The sequence below is a fragment of the Arvicola amphibius genome, chromosome 1, assembly GCF_903992535.2.
Source record: "Arvicola amphibius chromosome 1, mArvAmp1.2, whole genome shotgun sequence".
NCBI lineage: Eukaryota > Metazoa > Chordata > Mammalia > Rodentia > Cricetidae > Arvicola > Arvicola amphibius.
In genome coordinates, this window is record NC_052047.1 from 187,185,090 (window position 1) to 187,204,316 (window position 19,227).

At 48.5% G+C, this 19,227-nt stretch overlaps 1 protein-coding gene across 1 annotated transcript in view; it reads right to left on the reverse strand.

Moving 5' to 3' along the window:
* Window positions 1-19,227, reverse strand: part of Sh3pxd2a (SH3 and PX domains 2A) — a 203,038-nt gene that overhangs the window by 158,779 nt on the left and 25,032 nt on the right. Inside the window, 1 exon segment of the mRNA XM_038321072.2 lies at window positions 1,750-1,830. Coding sequence (XP_038177000.1) covers window positions 1,750-1,830 — 81 coding nt within the window.

Below are 19,227 nucleotides of genomic sequence, written 5' to 3' on the forward strand. Positions count from 1 at the left end.
ACTGAGCGTATGGATGCACACACGGGGCTAGAGGATGAGCCACACAGACAAGCCTGGCCGCAAGCACAGTCATTCCAGGACCAGGGCCAGCACATCACAGAGCTACTCCAAGCTTGCATCCCTTCTCACAGTGATAGGAGGAAGAGAGTCCTAGAGCAAGATGGGGGTGGGTGGGGGGGCGGCATTCCTTTCTTGTGAGAGACTATAACTTGGGAGGGGGTGGGACCAGAATAGAAATTCTGATTTGGAAGTTTCCCCAGGCTTCTAGACTCCTTCCAACTAACTCATCAATGAACCCTTTCAGGGTCAACACTCGGCCCAACTGCATTATCATTTCCTGTCCCCACACACTGTACCCATTGATGGGGTGTGGGCAAATCCCACCAGTTTATCCTGGAGAGACCAAAGGAGACTGAGCAGGATTGGGAGATGAGGCTGACAGCAGGAGCCGTGAGGGCGCCCACTCCCACACACAGTGACACAGCCAATCCCACACCATTGAACCTGAAGGACCCATAATCTGGGAACGTGGTGTTTTTTAAAGGCTCGTTGCATAAACGGAGAGATAAGGATCATGAGATTAAAGCAGGTATCAATGCACAAACAGATAGGCCTGCATCTGCCTCACCCAGATGGTCTACTGCTAAGGGGCTAAAAGGGAAGGACTGGCTGCTGGCTGCGAAGGCTAGGCACGAATTTTTCTTCTTTGTGTGTGGGTCTAAATTACACTCATGTCCTAAGGAAAAATCTGAGTATCTCAGCTTTCCCTTCCAGACAGAGGAAGGGTGCTGCCCATTCACAATGATACACAGGGTGACATCCCGCTCCCACCCTGCTAGGGTTCATGTCTGTGCACTAATAAGCTCTACCTCTGGGCAGAGGTATTATACCAGAGAAGGTGCAATCCTTGGGATTTACCAGTTTGGAAGAGGGAGATAGTTAGTGTCTACAGTGCTGATATGATATGAAATTCAAGAGCTATAGCCAGCTAAGTTCTTCAGCAGAGACAAGACAGAAAGAGCTGAGCCTAGTCTGGGCTTTGCAGAAGCCTCTTTGGCCCTGTGTCCTCCTCGCCATCTGGTCAATTGCATGAGCTTCTCGTATATTCTTGTCTAAGCCAGTGTGACCATAAAATAGTCACTTGTCACCCAAAGATCCTAAAATGAATCAGTACACAACAGAGGGCTGTGTTTTGTTATAATGTGTGACTATGTATTATTGTCTCACTGAAGGAACATGCCTGTATGGATTAGAGACACACACCATCTACACGTACAAACTGGGTGGCAAGTACCTTGTTTGGGTAACCAGGCAGACCCGGCGGTATGCCCAGCATGCAGTTCTATAAATTGCTTATTTTGTTTTGGTCTCCTCTGTGTGTTTGTTTTTCTTTACTAGCAATGATCAGTGGTTTATGTTTCTTCATGGATGTTTACAGAGAAGTCTGCTCAGCCAGAGGACCCACAACAGCCTTCTGGCCTCCGCATGGTTTCCACCCCAAGGCCAAGGAAGGATGACAAAGCATGACTGTGAAGGACCATCACGGGAAAGGACAAAACCTGAGTGTCTGCATGCAACAGTCAGGACAGCAACAAGTCTGGCGGCTCTGTGGGGATTCCCTCATCTGCCCCTCAGTGCCAGGTTGGATTCTGGCCCTTAGCTCTTCTCAGGGCTCTCCAGTGGAATCTGGGCATGAATGACAGGATCCCATTAGGGGCTCAGGCCAGCATTTGGCTCTGGTCAACTCACCTGCAGGTCAAAGAACTTGCTGTACCTCCGGTAGATAGTCTGGGAGGTGGAGTCGGACCAGGTCACGTTGATAATGTATACCTGCAGGAGAAGGAAGAGTGGATGAGCAGGGAGCGGGTGAGTGGGACTGGGGCCTAAGGGGGTCAGGAGTTGTTGAATGTCGCTGTGGGAGGGCCACAGCCAAGACTACTGTTTTCTCATCTGTCACCAGAGCCTGGCTCACTGTGGAGGACCATGTGGACGACAGCACAATGTTTGCCAATACTCTCTCTCTCTCCAAATACCTGAAGAAGCATTCACTAAAATGAAAATCAAGATTCTCTTTTTAGACCTCTTTGTAGAGGGTTAAAACAAACTGTTTAAGTATCATTTTGTTAGTATGTTTTGTAGGTAATAAACATAAAATTGAGGCCATTACAATTTTTAAAATTATTTGTTTGTTTGTTTTGGTTTTTCAAGACAGGGTTTCTCTGTAGGTTTGGAGCCTGTCCTAGAACTCGCTCTGTAGACCAGGCTGGCCTTGAACTCACAGAGATCTACCTGTCTCTGCCTCCCGAGTGCTGGGATTAAAGGCATGCGCCACCACCACCTGGCACTTTTTTTTTAATAGCTGGTTTCCACTGGCCCTCAAACTTCAGAGTGAATGAGATTTTTAAGAGGGCTCTTCCCTAATTGCAGGTCCATGAGCCTCATATTTCAAAACCCCACAAGGGCAGACCTGGCTTTGGGAGACTTAGCCAGGTTACTCCACCACAGTCCAGCACTCCCTCTGGAAGCTTCGGGAGATGATAAACATTTCAGAGATGTGTGGCTCAACTCAGCCTCCTGACGACAGGCTTACTGCCCTTCACAGAAAATGTACACAGAAAGGGTTGTTACATTGACCAAGAAAGCCGACGAGTCTGGCACAAGTATTGACTTCACAGAGGAGGTGGAATGGCGCACACGGAAGTTTCTCCTTGGGTGCCTTCACAGAGCAAGCACACCAAGTCCAGGCTGTCTCCTGAGAAACTACACAGGCTGCAGCTTCAGGCCACCATGAAAGGCTACCTGGTTCAGGAAGTCTCTGAGGAGGAGGAGAAAGCGCCTTGTCCACACAATGTGGCTTGTTCCAGTTCTACACCCAGCCAGAGGCCCAGAGACTGCACACACATACCATGGGGCTATTCTGCTGATCTCCCCTGGTACAGGGGGGACACAAAGACTCCCACATCTGAATGTCCATCAGAATCACTCCAGAGCTGTAGACATTCAGGTTTGAGGCCACTGGTGTACGACTCAGACACCATAGGTCTGTGGGGCTCTTCTAGTGAAAACCTCCCCATCAGAGAGGCCAGGGCCTGGGCTGAGTGGAGAAGGAACTTCAGCAGAGAGAAGCAGTCAGACTGGAGCAACTCCGCAGCTGGGGAGACCAGAACTTGCACACAGACGTGCAGAGGAGGCTTGGTGCTTGGTAGCTCAGTCAAGGCTACACTCTGAATTCTGTTTCTCACCCCGTCTGTGCTATGGCAGTCAGTGTGCTGGTTTGAATGAGGATGGCCCCCATAGGCTCATATATTTGATTGCTTTGGTCCTCAGCTGGCGGAACTGTTTGGGAAAGATGAGGAGGCATGATCCCAGTTGGAGGGGTGGAGGAGGTGCATCACTGGGGCAGACTTTGAGGGTTCAGATCACTTACTCCATTCACTCCATTCTCAGTCGTGAGTCTCACTTCCTGCCTTGTGGCTGTGGATTGAGATGTGATCTCTCAGCAGCTGCTCCGGCTGCCTTCCCGGCGCCTTTGTTCCTACCATCACAGACTCTTAACTCTCTGAAATCGTATGCCCATTAAATGTTTTCTTTTCTAAGGTGCCTGGTCATGCTGTCTTACCACAGAAATAGAAACGTAAGTAAGACAGTTGGTTTCATGGAGAGGACAGTGTTCTGAAAGACAACCAAGGAGAGTGCATAAAGTCAGAAATTAGGAGGAATGTCCCCACCCAGAGATGGAGCATTGATGAGCAGAAGTCCTAGAAAGGAAAAACATTAAATAAAAGGCCAGCCCTGCCCATATGAGCTCAGAATAAACTACTGGTTTATTGTACTACATATGAGTTGAGTACAGTGGCTACACATTTGTCCAGCATATTTGAGGCCTTGGGCTTGGGTCTCAGCAGCGAAAACAATAATTCTTTTTAAAGCCAGGCACAATGGTGGGCACTGATAATTCTAGTATTTGAGAGGTGATGGCAGGGTAATCAAGAGTTCAAGGTCAGCCTGAGCTACGTAAGACCCTGTCTGAGGAAAAAAATAAGCATTATATATATATGTATGTATGTATGTATATATATATATATATGGACCGACACACAGGCAGACAGGTGTATGTGCACATGCCTTGTTTTATCCTGTATGCAAACACTTATCTCATACAATAATATTGCAAAATCTTTAGACAACTAAATGATAGCTCGTGTTCAGGTAACTAAGTGACTATATGCCAACATGGCATAAAGAATTACATGTATCGGCTCACTTAATCTTCTCAATGATTATCCCTATATGGTGTAGGAGGAAGGTGAGGCTCAGGGATGCTAAGTAGTAAAGTCACACAGCTAATACAACTAATAAAATTCACAGTAGAAGACTTGGACCAAATCTGAGTCCTTTCCCCATCTCTTCAGCATACCAGAGATTTAGTTTTCTGCTGTTGCCTGAAGCAGGGCAAATTATTTTTTTATTGATTTTTATTGCATTTTTCTCTGCTCCCCTCCCCTTCAACCCTCTCCCAAGGCTCCCCTCCTCCCCCGCCACGCTCCCAATTTACTCAGGAGATCTTGTCTTTTTCTACTTCCCATGTAGATTAGATCTGTGTAAGTCTCTCTTACTATCCTCATTGTTGTCTAAGTTCTCTGGGATTATGATTTGTAGGCTGGTTTTCTTTGTTTTATGTTTAAAACCCACTTATGCGTGAGTACATATAATAATTGTTTTTCTGGGTCTGGGTTACCTCACTCAAAATGATGTTTTCTAGCTCCATCCATTTCCCTGCAAAATTCAAGATGTCATTATTTTTTTCTGCTGTGTAGTACTCCATTGTGTAAATATACCACATTCTCCTTATACACTCTTCGGTAAGGGCATTTAGGTTGTTTCCAGGTTCTGGCTATGACAAACAATGCTGCTATGACCATAGTTGAGCACATGTCCTTGTGGCACGATTGAGCATCCTTTGGATATATACCCATAAGTGGTATTACTGAGTCTTGAGGAAGGTTGTTTCCTAATTTTCTGAGAAAATCAAGGCAGGGCAGATTATAAACACTAGACATTAATTTGGTTCTCGAGGCTGGGAAGTCCAAGAGCACGGTGCTGGCAGTGGTGGAGAGTCGTTCTAGGCATGAGAGGGAGGGGTGAGGAGGAAATGGGACTAAACTCATCCTTTTTACCATGAACAAGACATGACAAGAGCATGAATCCATTCCGGAAGGCTGTGGCCTATCTAAAGGTCCCTCTTCTTCCTATTGAGACAATAGTAATTAAATTTTAATCTTGGAGAGAACACTTATTCAGCAGCCACAGGCCTATTTCTCTATAGGTAAATTTAGGTCTGTGGGCATTTAAAACAAATAACTTGGTAAGAACTAAACACCTTTGCCGGGCAGTTGTGGCACACGCCTTTAATCATAGCACTCGGGAGGCAAAGGCAGGCGGATCTTTGTGAGTTCGAGGCCAGCCTGTTCTACAAGAGCTAGTTCCAAGACAGGCTCCAAAGCTACAAAGAAACCCTGTCTTAAAAAATCACACACACACACACACACACACAAACCCCACAAAAAAAAACAAACAACAACAACAAAAAACCCAAAACAAAACAAAACAAAATCTTTGAAAGCTTCAGTCAAATATCTGGAAAAGTCTGGATACCTTTGTGGGGGGAAGGGGCCTAAATCAGTGGTTCTCAACCTGTGGCTCATGACCCCAAAAGATATTTAAATTACAATTCATAACAGCAGCAAATTACAGTTAGGAAGTAGCAACAAAATAATTTTATGGTTGGGGGTCACCACAGCACTAAGAAAGTTGAGAACCACTGCCCTAGAGAAACAAGAAAGAGTCAAAGACACACTGAGAGCCCAGGACCAACCAGAGACAGAACTTGGGGAATCAGACAGATCACGGTTCAGGGACGACGCAGCAAAAGCTGGCCAACTCTCAGGCATTGCAACTCCCAGCTACTGTGGAAGAGGAGCTGGGTTTTCACGAGGGTCAAAACCACACTATTGCTCCCTCCCCTCTTTCACCTGAATATCCCCTTGCTGCAGGTCCCTAGACAGGGAGCAGATGTAGCCACGCCCACCAGAGGAGACAGAACCAGGTGAGCCTGCCTCCAGGTCATAAAAGTCCCCCATTCTCCTGGGCCTGTGAAGCAGAGCTGAGGAAGGACTTAACTGGGGCTTAACACCTGTGCTCCTTCCTCTGTGGTAATTAGTGGCTTCCCTTTCACCTCCCAGGGAGAATAAATAACAGGCTCGGGCCTGGCTGCTGGAAGATGCAGGCAGGCCTGGGAGTTGATGCAGGAATTGCACATGTTAAGAGGCCGCTTTATCGCAAGGCAGTGGCTTGTCAAGTAAGGAGAGAATTCTGGAACCAGCTCCAGCTGGATCTCACTCATAGCACCCACTACGTTAGCTGTGAGACTCCGGACACTCCCACCCCCAGGTGTTTCCCAACTGCTGCGACATCCCAGAGGTCCCCAGCCTTGGAACTAGTCACCACCCTCCCATAGATGCGACCAGAGATCTGAAGACGAACTCCAGACCCGTCCTCTCTTCTTGACAAGATGCTTGCTATCTGCCTGGATTTCTTCCCCGCCTTAGCCTAGATTATCACTCCAGATGAGCACGGATGTGCAGCATTCCAGCCTCACCCTAGCAACCCCATCCCAACACCAGAGCTTCTTGAAGACCTCCGGGCTGGTCCTGCTTTAGAGATAACTACAGAGAAAGAGCAGGTGTTGGGGGGGAGAGGGCAGAGGTCACTGGAGAAAGCCAGCTCTGTTTACCCTCACAGATAAAGCCCCTCTGGTTTCAGAAGCTGCCAGATAACATTACCCAGTAGCCGGACTTCAAGAAAGGGCTGGCAATTAAACACCGTGTTTCTGAACACAGTTACGTGGGCTTATGTTTCCTGTGTGGCGTTTCCCTTCCTTCTGGATTTTAAAAATGCACGGATTCCATTTCAAGGGCTCTAGTCGCTTTAGGCAGATGGCAGGCAACCAGGAAACCTCCTCAGAGACCAGTGACCATGCCAGGCTCCCTGTGAATAGCCAGACTATCATTTTCCCCTGCAGCTCACATTAAAGGGGAGAGCCTGCGGCAGAGACACAGCACCTCATCACTCAACTTCCCATTCTGAGGTCAAGCTATCTGCTCAATCAAGACACATGGCCTGACCATATCCCAGACTTCTGACCTTGGCTGCCCAGTGGGCTCTGCTGTCCGCTATGAACCAAGCTCCTCTGAACTTCCCTGTGGGTCAGTAAATTTGCATGACCTTGACACAAATCACATTTGGGTCTGCTCCAGAGAACCAAAAATGAAGCTCAGTCCACAGAGGGGTATCCAGAATGGGATGTGGGTTGAACTCAATGAGTGACTGGAAAGATGTGGCCCAACCATTCCTCCAAGGCCCCAGACTGGCTTGGGTTAGTCAGTAATGCTGTTGCTGCCTTTGTCATGGAAAGAAGGGCAAGAAGCAAGGAATTAGGGATTGTGGAGGGAGCCGTGCACCCCTATGTGGTGCACACTGTGGCTGCATTTTACTGAGGAAGGCCTTATTTTCCCTGGCCCCCTGCCCAGCCAACCTGGACCCAGCCAACCTGGACCCAGGCCAGATGGAAACCCCACTGAACATTTCCCCACCTGTTCACATATGGCTCTGGGATCAGATGGCTAGGAATAGGCACATTGTTGGGAACTTCATTGGGCACATCGCTGGGCAAGCTGTATTCACCACCCAAAGTTTGCCCAGTCAAGGGGCTAACTAAGGAGACATTTAATCTACACTATAGTCCTTAAACTACAAGTTTCACCTCAGGGCTGTAGCCACACAACAAAGGGGTACATTGCTCTCAGAGTGGGCTGATTTCTAGGGCCTGGGAAGTCATGGGATCACTTCAAATCTTCTAGAGTCTGTGGATGGAGAGAGACCTATCATTTTTGGTTAATTGGGTTCAAGATTATGGCCCTAGAAGCCAGAATGAACACAATCCAGAAACCAATAAAAGGGTCCACATTTGGCCCATGGTTATTGTACTAACTTCTTGTTGAGGAAGGTCCCAAGTTCTTTGTCAAGAAGCTGATGCCCATCTAAGATAACATTCTAGATGTTATCTTTCCATTCTAAATGCCCCACATACTTAGATCTGACTCGGGGGTTGGGAAAGAGAGTGGCATGTAAATTTCTAAGTCAGCTAGATTCAAGCCACCCTTGGGTAGAGGGCCTCAGGACTACTGTTCCCAGCGCAAGTAGCTCTGCTAAACCCTGGGCTGACAGTTGTCTTCCATGGCTCTCAGGTGGCAGCGATGGTCCTGATGTTGGAGGCCCTTATTCACAACCTCTAGCTGTTCCGGAGACCCAGGACCCATTAGCCCCACAAGCCTGTTACGTCTCGGAGTGCTCAAAGCCTGTGGTCCACCCTCAGCAGGCTGTCATATCCACCCTTGTTTGCTAATTGTTGGCACAGTACAATCCAGAGCCTGGCACATGTTGCATTAATCTATTTAACATGGGCGAGTCCAGCCCCTCCCTCATCTCCCCATTAGCACAAGCTGCCTTGCCCTCTCCAGGTCCTGAGATAATGACTGCTTCATTTAAGGAAAGAAATTCCAAGCAACAAGGAGTGGTTAGAGGCACACTGGAGAAAGTTCTCCAGCCCCAGACCCAAACTCTTAATAGGCAAGGGATGAAACACAAATCCTTCTGACTCAGTACGAGGGTCTTTGCCAATCCAAAGCCTTGCCAGTAAAATCATATTTAACAGCTCATGATCACTTGGTTCAATTTTGGGTGAATCCTGCAGAACCTCACATCCACCCGCTCCTCCACAGCCCATAAGGACCACAGCAGACCAGGGAACTGAACCCATTTCTGGGGGAAAAAAAGAGCTTTTCAATCATTCATTCATTCATTCATTCATTCTTTACTCTGGCAGTGCTGTGAATTGACCCTTGCACATGCTAAGCAACTTCAATCACTGAACTACATCTCCAGTTCTGAATAAAGACTTTAAAAATATATATTTACTTTTAAAACTTCACACCCGTATATTTATTGTATATTGAACATACTCCCGCCCCCAAGTCTTCCCATCCTCCTCTTAAGTCCCTCTTCATCCTCCTAGACAGTTACTTCTATTTTCAAGTCACACACACACACACACACACACACACACAATTTTATGTATAAACAATGATTTTGCGTCCTGAAAAAGAGAAGGGCAAAACTTGACTCCATTGCACAGGGACAAGAAAACAGTGCAGGCTGCTGAGACGCTCAAGGCCAGAGGCTTTTTTCTTGTTCTCTTCTCTGTGTTTCCTGGAAGGAAAATGCACACAGAAGCTGGGCGCTCCCGGGATCCACAAACCCTGAGGAACATGAAAGGGAGGATCCACCAGCAAAGCTCTAGCCTTCAAGTTCCCCAGAGTCAGAGACACTGAGGTCACTCTGCAAACATTGTTCTTGTCTGAAGAACAACAGCCACTCCTGTTTGCTGAGTGCTTACTGAGCTCCAGACACTGATAGGGACTTTATTCTGATTATTGATCTATCTTTACAATATCTTCCACGGACAGTGTTAACACCCCCAGCTCCCAAAGATGAGGCTGGAGTCACAGGTATGATCTGCTGAGGTCAGACCCACAGCCAGGGATGGCGCTTAAGCAGGCCATTCCCTCTAGAGGAACGCTCTGTCCTCTTTCTCAGGTTTAGCTATATTCTTTAAGCAATTGCAGGGCAGTAGGTAGATGTGTGCATGCTGAAGCTTACATGCCATGATGCATGCGTGGAAGTCAGGGAACAAACGAGAGAGTCGGGTCTCTCCTTCCACCTTGTGGGAAGCAGGGACTGAACTCAGGTCATCAGACTTGGTGCAAATGCCTTCACCTACTGAGTCAACTTGCCAGCCCTCTTTTCTAATTGTTCAGTTGCTATTATGTTAAAGTTTTATTGTGTATATTCATGAGTACATGGTATTGTATTTCATAAGGACATTTTCAAGACAGTATTCATTAGGTGTGTGCCCCCATATCCTCTACTCTCCTTTCTCACCCTTCGATCTCAATGGTCCTTTCTTACCCCAGGTCCACTTCTACTTACTTTTTTGTTTTTTGTTTTCTCTGTGTAGCCTTGCCTGTCCTAAAACTCACTCTGTAGACCAGGCTGGCCTTGAGCTCACAGAGATCCACCCCCCTCTGCCTCCAGAGGAGTGGGTGCACAGTGGAACATTTAGAACATTTAGAAACCGGAAGAAGAGCCGAGCTCATGCAGATGATCATGAAGAGGTGGTGCACGCCTTTAATCGCAGCACTCGGGAGGCAAAGGCAGGCAGATCTCTGAGTTTGAGGTCAGTCTGGTCTACAGAGTGAGTTTCAGGGCTTACACGGAAAAGCCCTGAGTTTTTTTTTTTAAATTAAATTAAAAGGGAACTAACTCTGGCCCTACTGTGAAGACCGTGTGGAGTCTGGAGAACTCAGTGTGAGGGACACTGTGCACTCTCAATTTTATGACTTCCTTTCCATGCTTTGATATAAACTCTCTGACACAGTCTTTTGTACTCTGAAGAATTTTTTTCTCTTCCTCTAGAACATCCTAAGGGCACCCAAAAGCGCAGCTCCTGGAAAGGATCCACTTCGGACTTGCTCTGAGCGTGACTCTCACAGGATGCTCTCCAGAGCACAGCACTGGAGCTGCTCTCAACCAGCAGGTGCCCAAGGAAATGGTCAGTGGGCATCTTAGGTAGTGCCCAAGCATCCGCAGAGGGTTGGGAGGACAAGGCTCACTTTATGATGGATATGATGTGAAAAACTTTATTTGGTGCATCTGACCTTTGACATTAAAACATGACTGTCATCAACAAAAATCACACACAAGATCCATGCAATCTAGTCATAAAATACACGAACACACACATACAAATCTTGTTTTAAACAAGCTTTACAATAAATGCACAAATAAAGTAACAATGAAATTTTGTATCGGGCCACGTTCATAGCTATCACGTCGGACACGTCTGCTAAGATGCACTGTGACATGGAGGAGCTGGAGCTCCGGAAACATCCAAGCATTTGTGCCTGGGTTCCAACGGGCTTGGCCACCACGGCCGCACCTCTAGCGCAGTTAGGAAGGGACTTCCGGCTCCACACACTCCCTAATCAACGCCCGACCTGGCGCATGGTCCTCAACATACACATCCTGCCAACAAGCCTGTGCCTTTGTCTCACGGCAGAGCCAGGCAAAGGTTAACACACACAGCTTGGTTCCGCTTCCTGGGCAATGCAGCAGCCAGGGAAAGCCAGCGGTCAGCTGCTCCTTCACATACAGCCTTCAGGGAAGTGACCTCTCCACTTCCTCCCCAGCTGACACACTCGCACCTTCCTCTCTGCTGAGCTCAGCAAAACTTCACTGGTGACACAGGCAAGGATCTGCCATTAGGAAACTAGGGCCTGGCGTGGCCTGGAACAAGCTGTTTGGAAAGCATTATGGTGATCCCTAGTCCTAAACTTACACATTCTTTGACTTAGAAAATGGACCTCTAAGATGGGGGTGGGGGTAATATGTATGCAAAAAATACTCTCTGCAGCAAAAAATAAAGACTACTGAATGTTCACTGACTTTAAAAGTTATATAATTATGGCTCATCTACCTGCTGATGGTAAGACAGCCTCCTTTACAACAAGCTGAGAAAGAAGAAAGCCAAGATTACAAAGCTGTATCTACACCACGGAGCCATATTTATTGGGGGTGTATGCGTGCATGGGGTTGTGCTCCTTCATGTATACATGCGTTAAAAAGAAAGAAATGACAGCTCTAAACGGATATTTGGGAGAAGAGATCCAAGGAGAGAGACAGGAACAGTTTCACTTTCTACTTAGTACATTTCTGTATTTATAGCCTCTTCTTTGACAGTTTATGGTTTCATAATTTAACATGAGATTCCTATCTTGGAAAACACTTGTGTCCCCTTAACCTGTCCCCAGCTCTGCTTTCTGGATGCTGCGTTGACAGCAGCCTTTGCTCATTCCTGTGAGAGAGGGGAGTTTCAGGTTCAAGGCTGAGGTCCTAAAGCCAAGGTTCACAACCATGGATACACATTCACCAGTGAGGTCCTTTAAGCCACTCCACCTGGGCCCTGCACACCAGTTACACTAGAGCCTTGGAAGATGGGAATGGTTTGGGGGGCTTAAGAGCTCCCAGGTGGGTCCACGTTAAAGCCAACCAAACCCTCAAAGACCACTCACTAGCTGGGGAAAAAAACAGCCACCTCTTTAACGGGAGAGCTTTCTTGAGGAAGAATTTACCCTACAGAGTTTAGCTTTGCCTTCATGATGTCTACAACAGGGAGTCTGGAGTCAGGCTTGCGACTCATCAGCTCTAATGGAGAAGGGGAAACCAGAATCAGATCCCTCTACTTTGGGTTGTGACTGTGTCCAAGCTTCCTTTGGCAGCCTGTGCCACCCACCAACCTGTGGCCCCCACAGGTGACCATGGCTCAGGAGAAAAGGCTGAAAGAGCCAGCAGTGCCTGCCCAGAAAAGAGACTGCAGTGATACGCGTTTTCAAAGGCTCAGAGGACTCTCACAGTATGCAGGTCAGGTCCAGTTGACCGTCAAGGCAGGCAGTAGGTAATAAGCGTAATTGCAGGAAAGCAGGTCTCTGTCTACTGTCAATCGCCAGAGCTAACCAAAGATGGAGACAGATGCCATGGGAAGTAGAGGGATTTCTAGCTGAGGGGACAAGAAATCCCCCCAAATGCAATGTTGCTTGATGACACCTTCCCACGCAACTTCCAATGCCCTGAGGCCAGAACCACTCAGAGTTTTTAATCAAAGTCCTCAGGGAAAGCAGCTTCCTATCGAAATGTCCGGCTTTCACCAGATCCAGCCTGGGTCCTGCGGAGGCCAGGCACTGAGCTAGGTGCGAAGTCCAGGCAGTGAGCCAGACACAGTTGTTAGGAGCGTCAACAGAAAACACACGGGATCACGCTGAGTCCCTGAGATTGAGTGCAGACACAAACGACCACAGGGGAGACACCACGCTGGACTGAAGGTCAGGGAACACCTGTCTGGGACGGGGCTGTCTGAACTGAGACCTGCATGAAGAAGGCAAAACATCAGTCACCAAGTGGGGAAACAGGAAGGTCAGTGAGACCCGATTTAAAAGTAGAAAAGATCAATGCCTCCCACTGTATGCGAAATGGCAAGAAGGTCCTCGTGACTTCAGACAGTGATCAAGGAAGGACACCAAATGGACAGGGATGAGAGGAAAACAGGCAAAGCAGAATTCAACAAAATCATAATGCTCCAAAGAGAACCAGCGAGAAAAGCAGCCCACAGTATGAGAGAAAATTATAACAGCGACGTGTCTGCTAAAGGACTTGTACCTAGAACAAATGACCTTTGAAACTGTGCCGTGTGTTTGGGTCCCTGCACAATCAAATAAGAGAAAACTGACCCCCGGCTATGCATGAACCCCACGCACTCCCTGTGCATGAAACCATCACAAACAGTAAGCAATCTACAAGTCAGAAGGTACACAGTCCGTGCCCCACCCCATTTCCTGATCCGCTCTCTACGAACACCCACTCCCCAATGTCCCTCGTTAACCTGTAATCTTGAGTAACACTGGGAACAAGGTAGGGTTTCAGGAAAGCTATGTTGCTCATCAGTTCCATCCAGAAAGGAAGGACGCAGCACCTACTGTGCGCTAAGCTCTGCCCTTGGACACTTAGTCAGACAAAATCAAACAAGACAGTGTGCAGCTCTGCTCCCCAGGGTCTCCAGGCCGAGGAGAAATAATACTCCAAATGACAGGGTGCTAGGAGACCCAACAGAGAGCTGTGCACAGACTTGGGGGACTTAAGGAAAAGCACTGAGCTGGGGAGGAGTCTGGTCCATCTTCTGCTACTCTAAGAGAATTCCTGAGACTGGGTAAGTTATAAAGAAAAGAAGTTGCCAGGCATGGTGGCACACGCCTGAAATCCCAGCACAGGAGAGGTAAAGGCAAGAGAATCGGTTCAGCCTGGACAACATGAGATCCTGTCTCAAAGAATAAAAATAAATCAACAAATAAATGAAGTTTATTTTGGTTCCAGATTCTAGGGGCTGGGAAGCCTGAAGGCACAACCCCAGCTTCCGGTGAGTACTTCTGTAGTGGGGAAGTGTCATACGCAGAAGATGAGGACAACCCGTCATCTGGCAACCAACCGGCTCCCATGAGACAGGTGTTAATACCCCTTTACAACCTCATTGCCTTCAAGGGGCCCCGGGTCTCAATGACACCACAGTGGCACCAGCTTTTAAAATGAGTTTCTGGAGGAGCCAACTATACTTACATCATAAGAGGCTTTCCAGAAGTCATGGCACTGGAGGAGAGGAGAGGGTTACAGTAGCAAGACGACACCCAAGCAGAGCAGCAACCTAGGAGCTGAGACTAAAGCTACAGTGCCATGAAACAGGCTGCGCTGGATGGCAGGAGGCCCAAGGAAGCAAAGAGGAGAATGCCAGGTCCAAGTTGAGGGGAAGATGGAAGCAAAAGACAGCAGAGCAGTCCATAGAGTCAGAGAGGCCAAGAGCCAGCTGGGGATTTCTTAGGTAGAGAACATGCCATAGTTTGGGAGTGGGAAGGAGGAAAGGGATCGGGAGCCCTGAAGATGGTCACAGAAACAGATGTGGTAGGAAACAAGGAACTGAGGGAACTCCAAGGTGGGGGCAGGAAAGTTGTTAAAGCTGGGCCTGGTGGGAAGAAAACTGGGGAAGCAAAATGTTGGAGAGGGTCCCTAGAAACGAAAGGAGATATGGAAGCCGGAAAGGGCTGTTTGAAGGTGGAGAAACTCCACACCAAAGGCTCCGGAGACTCTGGACCACCTGGGTTGCCGTGGGCTGACTCAAGCCCGGGTTGAAAGGGAATTGAGAAACTCCATCCTGGCAGTGCACGGGGAACCTAAACCACTTACTTGGGGACAGTCACTGACTAGGACCTTGGGACATTTGATGTAGAGGGCAGAGCAGCTTTAAAAAAAAACGAAGGGAACAAAATGTTAGAAGCCAATGTATTTTGTCTTATGTTAACTCCCAGGCAAAAGTGCTTAGGAAAATCTAAATCGTGTAAGTCAGTCTCTCTCTCTCTCTCTCTCTCTCTCTCTCTCTCTCTCTCTCTCTCACACACACACACACACACACACACACACACACACACACACACACACAGAGAGAGAGAGAGAGAGAGAGAGAGAGAGAGAGAGAGAGAGAGAGAGAGAACTTGTCCTAAAATACAGAGTAACAGGAACAAAATAATGCTGGGTCATATCTTTGTAGCCCCCAACCCTCATCTCTCCTAACCTGCGCCCACAAGGGACCTGCTTTGCTGTCCCTGCCAACTCTAGGACGTCATTTGCTCCCAGGTCCCCCTGGGGTAGAAAGCTGCCAAGTTAGCTGGAGGAGAGCCCTGTGGCTGGGGCCAGGGCAGCCTGCCAGGCGTTGCATCTGGTTAGGCCTCCCCCCTAATCCTAGTTCCTCGTCAGACAGAGGCTGAGGTAAGAGGGCACGTGGCCAGCTCTCTTCCACCAGGGCTTCACAAAGCCACGTCATGCAAGCCTTCCCTGGGGGAGGGTGTGCAGGGTGGGTCTGTGTGTCCCTCCCCTCCCTCTGACCTCAGCCTGCTTGGCCAGAGCCCACCCCTCTCACTCACTCCCAGGCTATTGCCGGCAAAGGCCCAAACTATACACTTTAGCCCTCCCAGGCTGCAGTTAAGGTCCCAGAGAAGAAATCCCTTCTTCCAGTCCTCACTGTAGAGATGCCAGCTGGGCTGCAATGGGCACTGGGTCGAAGTACTCAGCCAAAACATAAACTGCTGAATGCAACCCCTCTCCAGCATTATCACAGGGGTCAGGGCCGGGGAGAAAAGATGGGAAGCCCAATGGGCAATGCAAATTACACATGCTGAATCCAGCTTTATCTCTTAATTAGTATAGGGTCCTGGATAAAGTATCCAATTCCTCTGAACCTTCCACACCTATAAAACCAGAATAGCAAGAGGACATGACTTGAATGGTTTGAGTAAGGATTACAAATATGTATATGTATTGGTTTTCCAAGACAGCGTTCTCTGTGTAGCTTTGGCTGACCTGGAACCCGCTCTGTAGACCAAGCTGTCCTGGAACTCACAGAGATCCACCTGCCTTTGCCTCCTAAATGCTGGGATTAAAGGTGTGCACCACCACCTGGCTGCAAATATATTTCTAGAAAACATATTATATTGCATGAGGTTATGATGTGTGTGTCTGTGCATCTGCGTGTATGCCGCAGTATGCACGCAGAGGTCAGAGGACAACTCTGTAAAGTTGGACCTCTCCTCTATGTAGGGGCTCACACGCAAGTCATCAGGCTTACTTAGCAAGCACCTTTATCTGCTTGATGATTCGCAAGCGAAGACTGAATGAGAAAATGCCCACAAAGCGTCTATTTTATGTCTAGCCCATAAGAAACACACTATGGGCTCCTTCCCGCTATTTCCCTGTGTTATTTCTCTGCTGTGCCTGTGGCGGTGCTAAGGGAGTTTGGTCTTCACCTTTCCAATCACAGTTTGTGCACAACTGGGGGATCTAGACAGACCTTCAACCATAAAATGACCTTTACGAGGTCTGGCCATAAGTTCTGTCTTACACAGTTGAGGGCATTCAGTCATGGAGCATTCTGTGACGCTTGAGGACGGACTAGAAACCACCCAAGCAGCTCCCTCTCCCTGGCTCTCTGTGGGGGGCTCCCCTGAGTCACCAAGCTCCTGTACTATACACAGATCCCCATGGATGCTTACCGACCTTCCAAAACGGTTCGAAGCTTTGCTAAGGTCACAGGATTGAAACAGCCCAGCTTGGATTACAGCCCTAATGAAACTGTCCTCTTCCACTTTGTAGTAAAACCTTACAGGAGCCATTGTGAGGACTTGGTGGTATCCCAAAGTGGGGGGAGGAGCAATGACAGGTGTGCTGAGCTGAGGGAAAGGACAGGCAGTGGGCAGAGCCACATCTCAGTGGGGACAGCCAAGCCAAGCCAGTCACCTTGGGATCCACACCCCAAGCCCCACCCCAGAGTACTCCCTCAGGCTGGGCCCCACCAGCTGGTGGCCACTCCCTTCCTCTAGAAGGAAGCAAATGGCTTGCAGAGCTATTCTGGACGCTTGGTGCCTGATGGCATGTGCCCTACATGGCACTCCCTGATGACCTCTTTCCTACTGACGCTTCACAACCAGCTGCCTTGTTTCCAGAGAATCCTCCAGAAGATGGAGATGCAGCCAGTCAAAAAGGACATCAGGAATGGAGTCTGTTCTATCCTTGGCTTTGGGGCTCCGTTTAAAATGAGAATAGAGCTGGGAAGTGACTAACAGGGTGTCCCCAGTTCCTAACGTCCTCTGCTCTTTGAGATTTTCTGTATGTGGGGGAAGTAATCTTACAGGAAGTTATAATAGGCCAGAGCCTCTGTTTCAGGCAACTCACCCCAACTCAGAGGCTGGGACAAGTGAATGAGAGAGGACATCTTGGAGTTAGGGATTAAGGTTCACCACCAACTCCAGCCCAAGGTCTGAGACTGTGGACACATGATAAACAAGTGGGCAAGCCTGAGAACAGGCCAGTAACACGGAGGACAACTGTCCACGCCGTCCTTGAGTCTAGTCCCAGTCACACTGCTGTGCACATGGTGGACTCTTTGGAGGAACCCAGGGACCAGACCTTTCAAGTGCCAACGACAAAGAGGCAGCATTGGCCACTCGAACACAAAAACCGGGCTCTGTGGAGACTCCCTATGTCACTTATGAATGTGAACAGGCTAACATGGAAGCCCATCTATCACCATCAAACACCTGGAGGCAGAGCACACAGGCACAGGCCACACACCTAGAGACTATCCTTTAGTTCACAGGGACTCACTTCACCTAGTTCTCCATGGAGCCGAGAACAAGGTTGTTCTTGGTAAAACACAGGTGTATATAACAAACTATCTTTTCAACCCAGAAATGAAATTCCTTAATGAAAGAGTCATTAGCAAGTGTTTCAGGAGAGAAGGGGAGCTCTTGGAGGCGTAACAAATCCCTCATGGACTTGCTTTGCATACCTAGACTTTTATAAAATTCGGATCATGAAGGTGCCCATGTTTGTTCAAGGCAGCCAGCCATAGGCTGGGCTTCCTGCAGGGCATTTCAAGCCCAAGACACGCCCCTGAATCACTGCCTTTGCAAGCGAAACTACTTTCACTCAGAGAAGCTCCACTGCTTGCCTAAGGTCCCAGACACAGATCCAGAGTTGGGTACACAGCCCCGTCTGTGGACTCCAACCCTGTCCTTCCCACCAGGTCAGGCTGCCTCTTGGCATCCTTAAAAGAAGGTTCCAGCTGTTTTACATCCTCATCTGAGCCAAGACTCCCAACCCAGGGCTCAAGCATGCTCCCCCATTCCTCTCTGCAATCCAAGAGACCATGAAGACCATGATGGACCCTGAGGGCAAGATAGTTAGGGATGTGAGCAGAGCCAGCTCCCTAGCCCAATTCCTTCAGGTCTCCTGAGCACTCTTCGGGACCTAACAGCCTGGACCTCCTTCTGCACTGGACCAGTAGCAAAGCAAGCCCTGCCTATATTCAGGAGCAGAGGACATTCTATTCTTTACCCTAACTATGTACAAAATTATGGCAACAGTAATGGGAAAGTGGGCCACCTCTCCCCCTTCTCTCTCTCACCACTGGCCTTTGTCAGATGTCCCCTCTCCCTGAACATCTGCCTACATCAGCATTAGAAGTGTGCAGAGCTGCCTCTGCCTGTTTAGAGATCACATCCTTCCTTCTGGCTAATCCCTGCTCTGTTTAGGACACAGGTGCCCTTCTGAAATGCTCTGGCTCAAGCTGGTCCGTCTAGTCAGTCTGAGGGCTCCCTCTTCCCTGGAGAATGACTGCTCTAGTTCACCGTGTCTACAGCATCTACTGGCACACAGCAGATGCTTCCCAAATGCTTGCCAATGACTGAAAGGTGCGCAGATGTGATACTGCAGACGGCATGCCTCTACAAGGTCCGCGAGAGGAGAGGAAGCACTGCCTAGAAGGGTCTGTGGGCCTGTAAAAGAGCATGTTCAGCATGAGCAGAAAGACGCAGAGAACAGAGAGATAGATGGTCAAGGGGTAAAACTAGCCATCCACGGCAGGATATCCCGTGGCTAATGTGTCATACCCATCACCAT